Source organism: Carlito syrichta, unplaced genomic scaffold (genome assembly GCF_000164805.1).
Source record: "Carlito syrichta isolate Samal-C Ts95f unplaced genomic scaffold, Tarsius_syrichta-2.0.1 Scaffold307674, whole genome shotgun sequence".
NCBI lineage: Eukaryota > Metazoa > Chordata > Mammalia > Primates > Tarsiidae > Carlito > Carlito syrichta.
The window spans coordinates 206619-223781 of NW_007251770.1; the positions used below are offsets into that span (position 1 = coordinate 206619).

The following is a 17163-nucleotide window of genomic DNA, read 5'->3' on the forward strand; positions in this document are numbered from 1 at the left end:
AGCTACTTGGAAGGCTGAGGCGGAAGGATCGCCAGAGCCCAGCAGATCGAGGCTGTGGTGGCCGGGAGCAGCTACTGCACTCCAGTCTGGGCGACAGAATGAGACTCCAACTCAAAAAAAGAAAAAAAAATAAAATAAGCGAACCACTTTACACAAATAGGTATAAAAAAAGAATACTAATGATTCAGTTAATGATACTACAAACAAAAAGTACACTAATTTTTCCTAGGAGCACTGTAAATTAACATAGTGCTTTCTGTAGGAAATCTGCCACTATGTTTTTAAAAACAGAAAGTTTCAGCCGGACTTGGTGGCTCAGCCTGTAATCCCAGCACTTTGGGAGGCCGAGGTGAGTGGATCGCCTGAACCCATGGGTTCGAGGCCTACCTGGGAAACTTGGTGAGACCTCATCTCTACAATAAATCAAAAATTAGCCGTGCGTGGTAGCGTGCGCCTGTGATTCCAGCTACTTGGAAGGCTGAGGCGGAAGGATCGCCGGAGCCCAGCAGGTCGAGGCTGCAGGGGTTGGGAGCGGCCAGAGTGACAGAGTGAGACTCCAACTCAAAAAAAAAAAAAACCCAGAAAGTTTTAATTCTCTTTTATCTAGTGACTTATGTTTTGGAATTTATCCTAAGGAAATTATTCAAAAGAGCAAAATATATATAAGTAAAATTATTTGTAGCATCATTGTTTCTAATAGGGAGAAACTAGAAATTACTTAAGTTTATCATAGCAATATGAATAAATGATAGATTATTGACTGGGAAGCATATTGTATTTCCTATTAAAAAGGGTAGATTTGGCCAGGTGAGATGGCAGTCTGTAATCCCAGCACTTTGGGAGGTGGAGGCAAGAGGAATGTCTGAGCCTGTGGGTTCGAATACAACCTGGGCAACATGGTGAGACCTTGTTTCTACAGTAAATCAAAATATTAGATGGGTGTGGTGGTGCATGCATGTAGTTCCAGCCACTTGGAAGGCTGAGGTGGAAGTATTGCATGAGCCCAGCAGGTTGAGACTGTGGTGGCTGTGAGCAGTGTGCCACTGTACACCAGCCTGGGCAACAAAATGAGGCTCCGACTCAAAAAAACAAAAAGGGTAGATTGCCAACGGTGGTGACGCATGCCTATAGGGAAGACTGAGGTGGGAGGATCCCCTGAACCCAGTAGGTCGAGTCTGGAGTAAGCAATGATCATGCCACTGCATTCCTGTCAAGGTGACAGAGTGAGACCCTGATGCAAAATATAAAAATAAAAAAGAGTAAATGAATGGCAAGCCATTTTTCAAATAAATGAAAGTAACATAAAATTGGACTTATGCATTATATACTCTGGAATTATAATTATTGAAAATATATGCAGATCTGTAATTCTTTAGTTAGAAGTACAAAATTCAAACAGTTGTAGATAGCTAAAAAAGATTTTCTAAGTTTGGTAAAATATTATCTGATATGAGGCTACTTATAGTCTTTATCGATCCTACCTCATGTGATTATTCATACATTTAGCTGCAAAAATATTTGATTACAAATGCTATATGATATGCCACTAGGGATGACCCATAATATACAGTATATTCACCATGTTAGCTTTCTAAAATCTGAACGTTTTTAAATTGTGAAGCAAATATGACTCCAAGGATTTTAAATAAGTAACTAGAAAATATCACAAATGAGTAAAATGTTGGATAATCTTATTGATGAATTTAAATCATTTTTATCATGAGTCTAATTTTTGAAAGTTTTATTTGTTAAATATCCTTTTACCTATTAGTTTTTATTGCTTCCTCAATGTGAGGCATAGATGAAATTTGTTGAGTCCAACCTTTCAGTATGCTTTTTTTTTGAGTTGGAGTCTCACTCTGTCGCCCAGACTGGAGTGCAGTGGCCGTTCCAGGCCAGTGCAGCGGCCGTTCCCGGCCAGTGCAGCCTCCACCTGCTGGGCTCCGGTGATCCTTCCGTCTCAGCCTTCCGAGTAGCTGGAATTACGGGCATGCGGTACCACTCCCGGCTGATTTTTTGATTTATGACGGAGATGAGGTCTCGCCAAGTTGCCCAGGTGGGTCTCGAACCCGCGGGCTCAGGAAGTCCACTCACCTCAGCTTCCCAAAGCGTGGGATTACAGGCTGAGCCACCGAGCCCGGCTTCAGTATGCTTTTTAAAGTCCTATATCATATAAGAACATTAGACTTCTCTTGCCATTTTTCATGTCTAAGTAAAATAGTACTGGATTATTTTAAAATGTTATGCACTGAGGTATGCTAATAATTTGGGTCAGTAGCTATCTTGACCTAGGTTTAAACATATTAGTTAACATGAGAGGCCCAGAATTTACATTAATTCCTTCTCACCTTTTTGGCTAATATTGGATTTATCAAAAATTATTTTGTTGTCGGTTAAATAACATTCATTTTTAGTGAATGTCAGTTGAAGGTTTTAAAGAAATGTATATGCTTTTCTTTGCACGAATAGATATTAATATGATGGATATCCTTACAACACCATCAATGGCAAAACCTAGACAAGATTATTCAAGAACCCCAGGACAAGTGTTATCTCTTATCAGCTCATTGGGATTTGTAAGTACTTGAGAAGAAAAAGCTCAGATAACATACCCTTTCATGATTACCATTTACAATTTAAAATCTTTAAAAAAAAAAAAAAAGAGCCGGGCTCAGTGGCTCAGGCTGTAATCCCGCGCCTTTGGGAGGCTGAGGTGAGTGGATTGCCTGAGCCCGCAGGTTCAAGACCTGCCTGGGCAGGCGAGACCTCATCTCTACAATAAATGAAAAAAATTAGCTGGGCGTGGTAGCGTGCGCCTATAATTCTGGCTACTTGGAAGGCTGAGGCGGAAGGATCTCCGGAGCTCAGCAGGTCGAGGCTGCGGTGGCCGGGAGCGGCCACTGCACTCCAGTCTGGGCGACAGAGTGAGACCCCAACTCAAAAAAAAAAAGATCAAGACATTTAAATATCTGGCATGAGAATTTACTTTAACAGTTTGACTACTTGGATGGTATTTTCATGAAGGTAAACTTAGCATTTGTTTTTATTTTTCTCTTTTTAATAGCACACACCAGTTGCAGAAAAAAACCAAGACTCTGCAGACATCCTTTCAACCCATCTGTCTGAAACATCACAGCTTTCCCAAGGACTCAGTTGTCCTATGTCTGTAGATCGAAAGGACACTACTCCTTATGCTAGCAAACTACTACAATCATGTGAGTATAAAGAAAAAGTAGTTTATTCCATTAAGTGTGTCCTTTTAGTTTATTCTGGTAAGTGTGTCCTTAATTTCTTTTTTTTTTTTTTTTTTTTGAGTTGGAGTCTCACTCTGTCACCCAGGCTGGACTGCAGTGGCAAGCTCACGGCCAGTGCAGCCTTGACCTGGTGGGCTCAGGTGATCCTTCTGCTTCAGTCTTCCAAGTAGCTGGAATTACAGGCACACATAACCATGCCCGGTTAATTTTTTGGTTTATTGTAGAGACAAGGTCTCGCCAAGTTGCCCAGACTGGTTTTGAACCCCTGGACTCAGGCAACCCTCTCACCTCCACCTCCCAAAGTGCTGGTATTACAGGCATGAGTTTCCGCGCCTGGCTTAATAATTTCAAAGTTTTAAATTTCTTATATTAATGTAATAATTTAAAAATGCAAATTGAGCTTGAGCTCAATCCAGATACTCCATGAATTCTCAAATCCAAATACTCCATAAATTCTAAATTTTTTGAGCTACTGCATGACACTCAAAGAAAATGCTAGGCCGGGCTCGATGGCTCAACCTGTAATCCCGCCTGAGCCTGCGGGTTCGAGACCCGCCTGGGCAACTTGGCAAGCCCTCATCTCTACAATAAATCAAAAAAATTAGCCGGGCGTGGTAGCGCGCACCTGTAGTTCCAGCTACTTGGAAGGCTGAGGTGGAAGGATCGCCGGAGTTCAGCAGGTCGAGCCTGCGGTGGCTGGGAATGTGCCACTGCACTCCAGTCTGGGTGATAGAGTGAGGCTCTAACTCAAAAAACAAAGAAAAAGAAAATGCTCATTGGAGCATTTTGAATTTCAGATTTGGAATGTTCAACTGGTATACTGTAAATATTCCAAAATCCAAAACATGCAAAAATTTTATATCATAGGGAGAAGATGTAGTACCCTGCAGGATTGCATGTCTTTATAAACTTTTTTCCAAAAGCTTTCATGGTAGTAGGTTGTTTTCACAGATGTTACTTAACTCATTTTGATTTTGATCCTCAACAAACCTATACATATCTAGGAGATTTGTTTTATATATAGTATTGTCTCTCAATGAGCAAACTAAATTTGAAAATATTTAGTTACACACTAGTAAGTGGATAAGCTAAGACCCGATTGCAAATATACTTCTCTGTCCACTGACCCTTCCCTCCAATTTAGTGAGTCATATTTCTTCTGCCAAAATTACATGACTGAAAAAGTTTTACCTTTGATAAATAGAATACTATTAAAATATGAAATGTTTCCAGTGCTTTGAGAAGTTGAGTTATGATGATTGCTTGAGGCCTGGAGTTTAAGACCAGCCTGGCCAACAGAGAGAGATTCTGTTTTTTCAAAAACTTTTAAAAATTAGTGATCACACCACTGCACTCCAGCCTGAATGACAAAGGGAGACCCTGTTTCAGAAAGAACGAGAAACTACTTGGAAGGCTAAGGCAGAAGGATTGCCTAAGCCCAGCAGGTTGAGGCTGCAGTACCTGTGAGCATACCACTGCACTCCAGCCTGGGTGACAAGAGTGAGACTCCAACTAAAAAAAAAACAAAAAGAGAAAGAGAGGAAGGGAGGAATAGAGGGAGGGAGGGAGAGGGAGAAAGAGAAAGAAATCTGCAGATATCATTTGTAACCTTATTATTCTTCAGGAAAAACAATTGCATCTTAGTCACTCTTTAATCTTGTTAGAACTAGGTAGGTGCAAGGGACTATGCAGGTTATTTGAGTGAAAATGAAAATGAATAAGAAAGGTCCTGACCTCAGAAGAACTTTTAATTTTGTGGTGAGGACAGGTGTAAAGGGATAACAATAACAACCCTATAAAATAAATGTCACCGCCAGGGGCAGTGGCTCACACCTGTAAGCCCAGCACTTTGGGAGGCTGAGGCAGAAGGATTGCTTGAGCTCAAGAATTCGAAACCAGCCTAGTCAGCATAGTGAGACCTCATCTCTAAAAAAATTTTTTTTTTTTAATTAATTTTTTTTTTTTTAATTTTTTTAAAAATTAGCTGGGTGTGGTGGCATGACCTATAGTCCCAGCTACTTGGGACTATCACCTAAGCAGGAGGATCACCTAAGCCTAGGAGGTTCAGGCTACAGTGAGCCATGATGTGCACTACACTCCAGCCTGGGCAAGAGTGAGACTCTGATTTTTTTTTAAATGCCAGAAAAGGGGTGCAATGATGCAACATAGCAAGCAACATTATAATGGAAAGAACCTGGAATAATTCTAAACAAAAATATAGTGACAGCCAAGCTGGACCCAGAAAGAGAAGCAGGAACTTCATAGCTGCAAGAACAGCGAAAAAGGGCATTTCAGGTAGAGGCACTGGCATGTGCAAAGACATAAACATAGAGGAGTATTTTCTACCTTCAGACAGTGGGGTCTAAATATGGTACGTGGGAATGGAAAACATGTGCAATAGGAAAGGAAGCGTGGCAGGTAGATGAGGAATGATCAAGTGTCATCACAGGGATCCTAATATTTAAGCTGTAGACAACAGGGAGCTATCAAAAGTTACAGAGTAGGGAATGCTCCTATCAGATCCAGTGATCCAGAAATAGCTCATTAGACAATATATAGTATGCACATGGCATTACATTAGACACAAGCTCCCATATTACTGGGGGGAAGGAAACAGAGCAGTCAGGAATCGAGGTCAATCCAGTGAGTTTCAGGAAATCCATGGAGAGGATTTGTGTATCAAAAATAAAGTTGGGTTAGATGGACTGTAATAGTCTTCCAGTTTTAAAGTTCTAAGACTTTTTAGATCAAAAAGCTATACGATTAAGAATATGAAGTCATGTTCACCCTTTTAGGGGAAAGAAAACAAGATATACATATCTTTTTATATATGTGTAAAATCTTTATATCACATATTATGTTCTTTAGTTAAAGCATAATTATCTTATTGTGTCTAGTGGTAAACTGAGGAACAACTATTTTTAGCACCATTATTTATTTATGATAAAAGAGCAGTATCATGTAGATGGTGCGGCTTTATTGCACTAGCTCTTGCTAGCCAATCTACTGTTACTCATTTGCTTTATTCACTAGTATTAAGAAAACCCCTTATTGAAGTGTGTAATTCACACTTGTAAGCACTTAAACCTCAACATTATAATGAAGTTATAGTTTTAATTAAATACAAGTTGAATAGAGTTAGATACATTCTAACCTTATAGCATCTTGATATGTAGTACATCAATAATACTTCTTTATCAAGAACAGTTTCAGATTGGATCATAGATAGTTAAAATTTATTTCCTCCTAATAATCAATTCCCTAGTTCTCCTTTTTACTGTACAAATTATAATAGGATTTTGCTTGGTTCTAACTTTCATACCAGTACTTGGATTTGTAACTATTAATGTATCTAAACATAAGGGCAGAACTCCTGCAGCTATCCTTATGGACAAGATAGTGCTTACAAAGAAATAGTTCTGTTATGCAATCCTTAATGCTTTGCCTAATTCTCTGAAAAGATTCAGGTTCAGTAAGAAACTAAGAAAGCTGTAATATAAGCTTTAATATTTTTTCTTCCCACCAGGTCTTGAAACACTTGCCACCAACCCAGGAATGCCTGTGAAGTGTCTGACTTCTAATCTAATCCAGTCTAGGAAAAGGCTGGCTACATCCAGTGCCAGTAGTCAGTCCCACACCTTCATATCCAGTGTAGAATCAGAATGCCAAAGCAGTCCCAAATGGGAAAAGGATTGCCAGGTTAGAGGGAAATATATCTTAACCAAAACCAGTTATGTATGCCAAATGAATGATAGAAATCCTATATCTTTTCATATAAATCCCATTAGTAAATGAAATTGTTACGTGCATGACAGTCATGGTATTATCAAAAATTCTTCATTTTCCTGTATATTCTGTTAAAGTCTTTTGAAATAGGTAATTTCTCATTCAGTTATGAAACTGTTCTTGCTTGATATATAATAAGATTCTTGAGGTAAATTGATAGTAAATGTTTAACTTCTGGGCATCTAGGCAGACTTGACTCTTTTTTAAAATTTTCTACCATGATAGAGACATTAGCTTGTTGATTTTGTTTTGTTTTGCTTTGAACCTATATCATTTTACCTCCTATACTGTTTTCTGCCAGTTTCTTTTTTAATGGAATGGTAACTCTTCTGGATCAGAAATAAGTTTTAGTTCACAAAGGTAATGTGAGTATGCCCTTAAAAGTATTTCGAGGGCTTACTTGCCAAATGAATGGATTTAATTCAAGTTATTCCATTTAACTTATACATTCTGGTTTTTTGCTTTTTAAAAAAGTTACTAAGGCTAATAGTATTAAGGATTATAGGAAATAAAACTTAAAATTAGATTAAGGTCTCCTTCATAGAAATGCTGATAAAGTAATATTAGGTTAGAATACATGAAAAATAAATCTTTTAGCTGGGCATGGTGTGCCTATAGTCTAAGCTATATGAAAAGCTTAGAAGCAGAAGGGTCATTTGACCCCAGGAGTTTAATCTAGCCTGGGCAACATAGCAAGACCCCATCTCTAAGCAAATAAATAAATAAATAAAGTATTCATTTAAGAAAATAATTTGGATTATATTTTCTCCTCTTTCTCAATAATAGGGTTTTCTTCTTCAATGTTGTATATTTATATTTTATGAGCAAGGTCAGATTAACTTTTAGTTGAGGCAAGGTCTCTCAATCTTTTAGAGTTTACTGAAGACTCACTCTAATTGAGTAATCTTGTAAAAATCCTGCTCACCATGCACTATTTTGCAATATTATGTACAAAGTTCTGAGTGCATGTGAGTACTCACAGATAGTTGGAAGTCAGTTTTCAAAAAAAAATTTGTCATTAATGTATCATCAGTTCATCTTGCTGAAAATAGATTTTAATTTCTGCTATTTTTATTTGTAATTATAAATTATCATTAGTTTAATTTCATCCCTATCAGCTTTGTTTCGTTATACTTGTATGAAGTGGTACATGTTCATACATTAACAATATTTTTTGGTCTGTAAGTTTTCATTGACTAGACTTCCAACTCTGCATTTCATAAATCAAAACAATCATCCATACCCCTATTGCAAAGCAGATATGTACATAATATAGCTTTACCCCCAAATTTGCCTGGATATGTTGCCTGTTAATTTGTCCTGTTTAGGTAACATGTAATACACCATCAAAATAAGTATTGTAGAATAATTTATTTAAAATTTAGACCAGTGTTTTATTTGAAATAGTGTGTATAAGGTTATAGTTTAATTGTTTATATTACTTTTTAATTCCCTGTTATCACTGTTTATTTGTTCCATTTGAAAGTGGGAATAGGCAGCATAGTACTTTATGAGATAATTTATCCTACCTTAGTGGATAATGGTTAAAAGGTCAAAGAATGTCAGCTTTATATAACTAAAAAAAGTGTTTTTTCTTCTCTTAGGAAAGTGATGAGGCATTGGGCTCTACAATGATGAGTTGGAATACAGTTGAAAAGTTATGTGCAAAATCTACAAATACCATTGAGACCAAAAGCTTCAATAAAAAGGATCTTGAGTTAGCTGTTTCTCCCATTCATAGCAGCAGTGCCATTCCTGCCCCTGGAAGCTCTTATATAAACCTTGGTAAAAAATGCTCCTCTGGAGAAGTTTCTTGGGAAGCAAGAGAACTGGATTTAAATAATATAAGTATGGCTATGGTCACAAAACAGTCTGGTTTCTATCAGTCAAATCAGTGGGCTGTGGTTTCTGATAATACATCTGAAGAACACCTTGAGAAAAGAAGTTTAAAAAGAAATTTTGAGTTGGTTGACTCCAGTCCTTGTCAGGAAATTATACAGAATAAAAAAAATTGTGTAGAGTGTAAACATAGTAATGAAATGATAGGTTGCTGTACAAATCAAAGTACAGGCTTAACACGTGAAGTTCAAGACCTTAAACTATCAGTATACAGATGTCAAGAAAATGACTGTGCTAATAAGGAGAACATTGTCAATTCCTTTAGTGGTAAACAAACTCCAGAAAGATTACCTATGATAGCAAAAAATCTTATGTGTGAACTGGATGAAGATTGTGAAAAGAGCAATAAGAAGGACTACTTAAGTTCTAGTTTTCTATGTTCTGAAGATGCTCCTAAAAGTGTTTGTATGAACTCTGATTCATCTTTCCCTGGAATTTCTATAATGGAAAGTCCATTAGAAATGCAGTCCTTAGATCCAGATAAAAGCATCAAAGAATCCTCTTTTGAAGAGTCAAGTATTGAAGATCTACTTATTGTATCACCAAGCTGCCAAGAAAATACCTTGCCAAAAAGTGACGAGAACACTGCTGTCCAAGACAATAACCAAAAAATGTTAGCTCCTTCTTTGGAAGTGTTGAAAACATTAACTTCTAAAAGAAATGCTGTAGCTTTTCGAAGTTTTAATAGTCATATCAATGCATCCAGTAACTCAGAACCTTCCAAAATGAACATTACTTCTTTAGATGCAATGGAGGTTTCGTGCGTTCATAGTGGTTCATATCCCATGGCTGTAACTCCCACTCAAAAAGGAAGATCCTGTGTGCCATATCAGGTATATGATTACCTTCAACACTTTGTTCTTTGGATTTTTCTAAAGTAAACTATTAAGGCAGACATTTGCCTCCTAGCTAGACTATATGGTATTAATCATATAGTTTTATTCTCCTTGTTGAGAATCTATGGGTTGTTGAAGTTTTAATGCAGGGTAGTAAAGCTGCTAGTAATAATGTTTACTACTTTTAACCATAATATATCTTTCCATTTATGTAGCTCTATATATTTTTCTAAGAAAATATAGTAACCTACTTTCACTTGATCCCAGCGATACTATGAGATAGAAAATTAAAGTCCATTCTACCTCACTGCCTTCCAAGGACATATTTGGATAATCTCTTTTCTTTATGTTTCAGCATTTATACTCACTGTAAAAGGAATTGCGTTGTTTGCTGTCTCTTAAACTCTTTTTTGAATCAACAGACCCCAAATCAGATCAAGTCAGGAACCCCATACCGAACTCCAAAGAGTGTGAGAAGAGGGGCAGCTCCAGTTGATGATGGGCGAATCCTAGGAACCCCAGACTACCTCGCACCTGAGCTGTTACTAGGAAGGCCCCATGGTAAGACATGCACGTCTTGAGTTTTTGAAGTGTTATCTACTACTTCAATTTTTTTTTCTTGAGTTGAAGTCTCACTCTGTCAGTCACACTGTAGTGCAGTGGCATGCCCACAACTACCTCAGCCTCTCCCTGCTTGGCTCAGGCGATCCCTCCACCTCAGCCTTCCAAGCAGCTGGGAATACAGATGTGCACCACCACACCTGACTAACTTATTTATTGTAGAGATGAGGTCTCACCGAGTTGCCCAGGCTGACCTCAAACCCCTGAACTCAGGCAACCCTCTCGTCTCTACCTCCCAAAGTGCTGGGCTTATAGGCATGAGCCACCACACCCGACATTTATTGTAGGAAAAGAAAATAGAAGTGGCCATGGCTGTCTCATCCTCTAAATGTAAAAGACCAAACACTGAAGGACATGCGGCTATTTGCCCTTTCCCTTCTGGTTCAATCTCAATGATCCAGAGAAGCCCCACCTACACACACTGTATTATTACCTTTGTCCTAAGTATTTCCTCAAGTCTGTTCTAGTTTGGACTCAGGACTACAACAGTGGACCTAAACTTGTGTTCAATCTGCAGAAGCCTATTCCTATTTAGAGCTTACTCTCACTTATATTCTCACCAGAAGGGTCAAGCCAGAAATGAACCATCCTTTAAAATGGAACATAAGGCCTGGCATGGTGGCTCAAGCCTGTAATCCTAGCACTTGGGGAGGTAGAGGCGAGAAGATTGCCTGAGCTCAGAGGTTCAAGATAAGCCTAGGCAATTTGGTGAGACCTCGTCTCTAAAATACAAAAAATAAGCCAGACGTGGTAGCGCACACCTGTAGTTCCAACTACTTGGAAGTCTGAAGCAGAAGGATCACCTGAGCCCAGCAGGTCAAGGCTGCAGTGACCATGAGTATGCCACTGCACTGTAGCCTGGGTGACAGAGTGAGACTCCAACTCAAAAAAAATAAAAAATAAAAAACATAATGGAATGTAAGAATCAAAAGATGATGTTTTCTCCTTTCTTTCCTTCCCTTTCTCTCTGAAAAATTTTCCTCTCTTACATTCAGAAATGAATTGTATTCATTTCCTAGGGATGCAGTAACAAGGTACCACAAACTGGGTGACTCAAACAAAAATTTATTGTCTCACAGTTCTGTAAGCTAGAAGTTCAAAATCAAGGTGTCAACAGGGCCATGCACCCTGGAAGGGAATCCTTCTTTGCTTTTTCCTAGATTCTGGTGGTTTGCTAGTAATCTTTGGTGTTACAGACTTGCAGATGCATCATTCCAGTTCTCCCTCTTTATATGGTGTTGTCCTCCCTGTGTCTCTGTCACCACATGGCTGACTTCTCAGAAGGACACCGGTCATTAGGAGCTCTCCTACTTCATGTGACCTTATCTTAACCTAATTACATTTACAACAACCCATGTCCACATATGCTCATATTCTGAGGTACTGGGATTAGGACTTCAGCATACCTTTTTGAGAGGAACACAATTCAACCTACAACATGAACTTCCTTCTCCATCTTGATATGACTTCCTTCCCTTTTCTTTGAGCTGCTTTCCTGATCATTTTTTTTTCATCCTCCCCATCTGACTTCTCACATCCCTTCTTTCATTTTTATTTCTTTGCTGGCTTTTATCCTCAGCCTAAAAATAAATATTCACCCTTGTCTTTTCATTGCCTAACTTCTCAAAGGTTATCTCTTTTATTTGTCTGATTATTTTTGTTCTGGTAATCTAATTGTTATCTCTGCTATTTAACTGAAACTTCTCATAACAGGTACAAATGCTGTCCTTATTGTCAAATCCAACCGCCTCTTCTCATTCTTCTTACCTCTATCGCTGCTCCTCAGCCTCTTCCTTATCTCTTCTAAATATCATTGAGATATTTAGAAGAGCAGCTTCCTCTTAGCTGCTAAATGAAATCCAATTACTGACACTATAAGTTCTCATACCACCACATCTCTTAAATAATCTCTTTATATGTGCCTCATGTTCCCATTCCATTTCTTAATGAAATACATCTAATTTTCAGACCTTCTTTATTTTACACATGTATTTTGCGTTAGTTGAGCAAAGCCAGTCTTCAAACATCTTCCAGTCAAATTTCTTCTCATCGCCGGGCTTGGTGGCTCAGCCTATAATCCTGCGCCTTTGGGAGGCTGAGGTGAGTGGATTACCTGAGCCTGTGGGTTCGAGACCCGCCTGGGCAGCGAGACCTCATCTCTACAATAAATCAAAAAAATTAGCCGGGGGTGGTAGTGCGCGCCTGTAGTTCCAGCTACTTGGAAGGCTGAGGCGGAAGGGTCGCTGGAGCCCAGCAGGTCGAGGCTGCGGTGCCCGGAAGCAGCCACTGCACTCCAGTCTGGGCAACAGAGTGAAACTCCAACTCAAAAAAAAAAAAAAAAAATTTCTTCTCATCTCATCATCAGTTCAAATGTCACCTGGTCCATAAAGTATCCCTTGATCAACAACTGAGTATTATTTACTTCTATATTATCTTATTAGAAACTGTTTAAAATGTATGCCATTATATATATGTGTGGTAATTAGTCATGACATTCATCCTCATTTCTTAAGACCAGAATGTATTTTCTGTCTTCTATATAGCACTCCCGAACTCCTTAGAAGCACTCAATAACTGGTGTTATTAATTTCTACGGTGTTGGAAATAGACACATTTAATATTCCTCTTTATCAGCCAAAGGAAGTAAGTTCCTATGAGCACTGAACTGATTTTTGTATAGTGCCTTTTTTTTTTTTAAAGATGGGGCCTCACTCTGTCACCCAGGCTGAAGTGCAGTGGCATGATCATAGCTCACTGAAGCCTCACACTCCTGGGCTCAAGCAATTTTCCCATTTCAACCTCATAAGTAGCTATGACTAGAAGTACACTGTACTATGCCTGGTTAATTTTTTTATTTTTTTCTAGAGACGAGGTCTTGCTATGTTTCACAGACTAGTCTTGAACTCCTTGCTTTAAGCCGTCCTTCTGCCTCAGCCTCCTAAAGTGCTGGGGGTTACAGACTTGAGCCACTGCACTCAACCTCTCAGAGTGGCCTTCTAACTGATCTTGAGCACTTGCATTTTGCTCAACTAAGGCAAAATACATGTGCAAAATAAAGAAGGTCTTTTTTAATAAGCCACAGATTTGCTAGCCCATCTCCTATATTATAATTTGCATTCTCTCCAACTTAGAATACATTATGAAAGTAAGCTTCAAATTTAAACATTTTATTTTAAAGAATCTTGCCACTATTTTAGTGGGACATCTCACTACCTCAGCTAAACAACATGCTGAGGTTCAGCTATGACCTCCCTGATGTCTTCCGTGTTCTTGCCTCTCAGCCAACTGACTTACAGACTCTGTCCCGAGTTTCCCATAATTTCGTGTGAATAGTTTTGTTTCAGCTTTTTAAACATTGTGTTAAAATTATCTGTACTGTCTCCCCCAGACTAAGCTGCTTTCTCCTTGAGAAAAGATCTTTTTCTTAATTACTTTTGTATCTCTTATCTCTGGCACAATACCTAGTGCCCAGCTCAAAGAACAATGAGGAAATGAACTCATACTTTTAATACAATGTACCTAACTGCTGTTTTCTTATATGCAGGATTTCTGAGTTCGGGTGAGTGAGCATCTCTATAAAGTAATATGGCAAACCATTTAAAACTGAACAGTCAAAGTATAACTAGATCACATTGCATAAAAAACATATTTTTCCTTTCAGCTTACTTATGAAGAATGAACTATCTTCTATATTCTGACCAGGAAGATGTCCAGAGAGGTTGTTCTTCTCTGTGAAAAGAAATGTAGGCATGTGGCATTTTAAAAAACATTTTGTTTTACTTATTTTTTTTATAAAAAATATACTTTTTTTAGAGATGGAGTTTCACTATGTTGCCCAGGCTAGTCTTGAACTCCTGGCCTCAAGTGATCCTCCTGCCTCAGCCTTCCAAAGTGTTGGGATTACAGGCATGAGCCACCATGTCCAGCCATTTAAAAAAAAACTTTTAAGGGTAGCAGAGAGGAAAGATACAGCATTTTTTTGTTACAACAGAAGAAATAATCTTGATAAAAGTATTTAAATTAAGAAGTACAAAAGGGCTTGAATTTTCTAAATATTTCCATTCTATTAATTAGAAAATAGAAAGGTATATCAATATATCCCTATAAATTACAGGAGTGAGTTTGGAATTAGAAAGTCAGTAGTGTAAAGCCTGTTCTTTTTCTCTAATTAATAATATAATAATTGCTAAAATTTATCATAATATGTGATCTTATTAGACTTTGACTTTAGTATATGGGTATGTGTAACATATCCATAGAGAAATCATGTATTTATTTTTTTAACATGAGTACATTTTGGCTGAGCTGGGAAAAGGGTCCTAATTTCTAACCTAAGTAAAACAAATAAAAATATGTTTTTTCCTGATTTCCCCCCACTTTTCTGTTATTTGGTTATATTATCTAATTCATTGGAATAATTCTTTCTCAGTGCTGCTTAAAGGCCTACTAACTGAGGTGTTGTGTATGTTTTCATAGTGATTATTATAGAAATAGAAGTCTATAGACTGTTTGCATCTTGTGCTTCCTAAAGGGAAAATGGGATTATGTGGCTTGCAGGTAAAAAAGCACACTAAATGCATGCAGTTATTTTTGTAATTTCAGAATCCACAGTGCTTTTCTATTTTTTTTAAAATAGAATGGTGGCAGTTGCTTAACCACAATAGTAAATTTTGTAAAATTGTCTTTAAAGGGTAATTTGTAAGCAAATTTATCACTAGACTAAAATTCCTATTCTTAACTTATAGTGAAGTCGACCATTTTTGAACTAAAATTAACTTTCCTTAGGAAACACTTCACTAAAACACCTTGTAATTAATGCTGTCCTTAGTTACCAGGCTGCCCTCCAACTAGTATGAATGTTGCTGCTGCATCTCATACCTTGTGTAGGATACAGAATAATCATCTAAAAGTTTTTTTTTGATTTGAAATTGAGAACCAGTCTAAACTATTTTAGAGAATAATCTTAGGTTAAATGCACTCACTCACTAATTGTGTTCTAGGATTTAGGATCAGAATTAATATATGAAAAAGATAGCTTTGTCTTTTCTTTGACTAGCTGTGGTAATTGCCAATCAAAACTTTATGGAAAAAAGAGAGGAGATTAATTATCACATTGCCTCAATTAAGATAATTTGGGTTTTTGCACTTTGTAAAGACAAAGGAAAGCCTTAGGCAATGATTGCCTTGATTATGCGTAAATATTCACATATTCAGTAGATCAAATATTTATAGAAAATGCTTGCAAGTTTAGCTATTTCCTCTTAAATTACAGGTCCTGCAGTAGACTGGTGGGCACTTGGAGTTTGCTTGTTTGAATTTCTAACAGGAATTCCCCCATTCAATGATGAAACACCACAACAAGTATTCCAGAATATTCTGAAAAGAGGTGATTCTTTCTCTTCTATTAAGATAGAGTAATTTATCTCTGGGTATTATTATTTTGAGCAATGATCAACAATCCTATCTGTATGTTTGTATTTGTAGATATTCCCTGGCCAGAAGGTGAAGAAAAGTTATCTGATAATGCTCAAAGTGCAGTGGAAATACTTTTAACCACTGATGATACAAAGAGAGCTGGAATGAAAGGTAAGACTTTGTGTTAATAAACTCTTTTACCCTTGATTTGTTCTAGGTGGAGAATATTAATAAGAATATCAAGTTCCAATATAATACTACAGATAATCTGACTGCTAAATTAGTAAAAAGATAATTCAATATATCTTTTCCCTCTAGGGACCATTAGTATATTGGTCCTTATTCTACATTAAAATTCAATGTGTCACATGGTAGAAGGGGAAAAAAATTCAGTGTGGTCAAATTGCAATACTGTATTCATGCACTGAATTTTATTAATCTTTAGCAGGTACCTAAAGCAATCTTATCTTGTCAGTATCTTGGGTTTTTTCAAAACCTGGTAAAGTTAATCTTCAATATTGGAAAGCTTCTGTTCTGTAGTTTTTTTATTCCTTCTTTTTTGATTATTCATTGACAAATGCACTATGTCCTGGATTGCCTCAAATAAGACAAACTTAGTATATTATAAACCATTCGATGGTTTTCTCAATGCAGGGATATATTAAACTCTAATTTTGAAATTCTAGTAAACTTCAGTAGCAGCTACCTTAAAATCCTTTTCGTCGCCAGGCACAGAGGCCCACATCTGTAATCCAGCACTTTGAGAGGCTGAAGCAGGAGAATTGCTTGAGCCCAGCAGTTCGAGACTAGCCTAGGCAACATAGCAAGACCTCATCTCTATAAAAAAAATTTTGAAAAATTAGCCAGGCATGGTGGCACAGGCCTGCAGTCCCAGCTACTTGGGAGGCAGATGCAGCCCTGAGCCAAGGAGGTTGAGGCTATGTTGAGCCTTAATTGTGCCACTACACTCCAGTCTGGGCATCAGAGTGAGACCCCCAACTGAAAATATATATATATTCTTTTTGTAACATGGAATAAATGGTAATAGAAAAATAAGCATTGTGTCCCAAAATGCATTTCCATGGGAAGTAGGATATATATAGGGAAATGAGCTTTAGAAACACGTAATTTGCATCAGCTTCTAGCTATTCCCTCTAATAAGACCAACAGTATATTTAGTGATTTAACAAATCTTATAGAATGGCTTCTAGATGCCAGGTTATATTGCTTCCAGCTCTGGGGAACTTATATCCAATGGAAAGACAGACCATGAATGATTACAACCATAACACAGTGTCCTGTAGTAGCAAATACTAGGAAGAACAAATAAGCAGGGTCAGAGGATACAAAGT

General features: G+C 37.6%; 1 protein-coding gene across 4 annotated transcripts in view; it reads left to right on the forward strand.

The window, feature by feature from the left end:
• Positions 1-17163, forward strand: part of MASTL (microtubule associated serine/threonine kinase like) — a 31414-nt gene that overhangs the window by 10683 nt on the left and 3568 nt on the right. The window contains exons 5-12 of one of the 4 annotated variants that reach the window (XM_021715787.1): positions 2470-2576; positions 3065-3215; positions 6781-6953; positions 8645-9772; positions 10198-10336; positions 13941-13955; positions 15669-15782; positions 15881-15982. In XM_021715787.1, coding sequence (XP_021571462.1) covers positions 2470-2576; positions 3065-3215; positions 6781-6953; positions 8645-9772; positions 10198-10336; positions 13941-13955; positions 15669-15782; positions 15881-15982 — 1929 coding nt within the window. The remainder of the gene's footprint in view (positions 1-2469; positions 2577-3064; positions 3216-6780; positions 6954-8644; positions 9773-10197; positions 10337-13940; positions 13956-15668; positions 15783-15880; positions 15983-17163) is intronic. The other 3 variants (XM_008064540.2, XR_002482342.1, XM_008064541.2) reach the window with 3 other exon arrangements.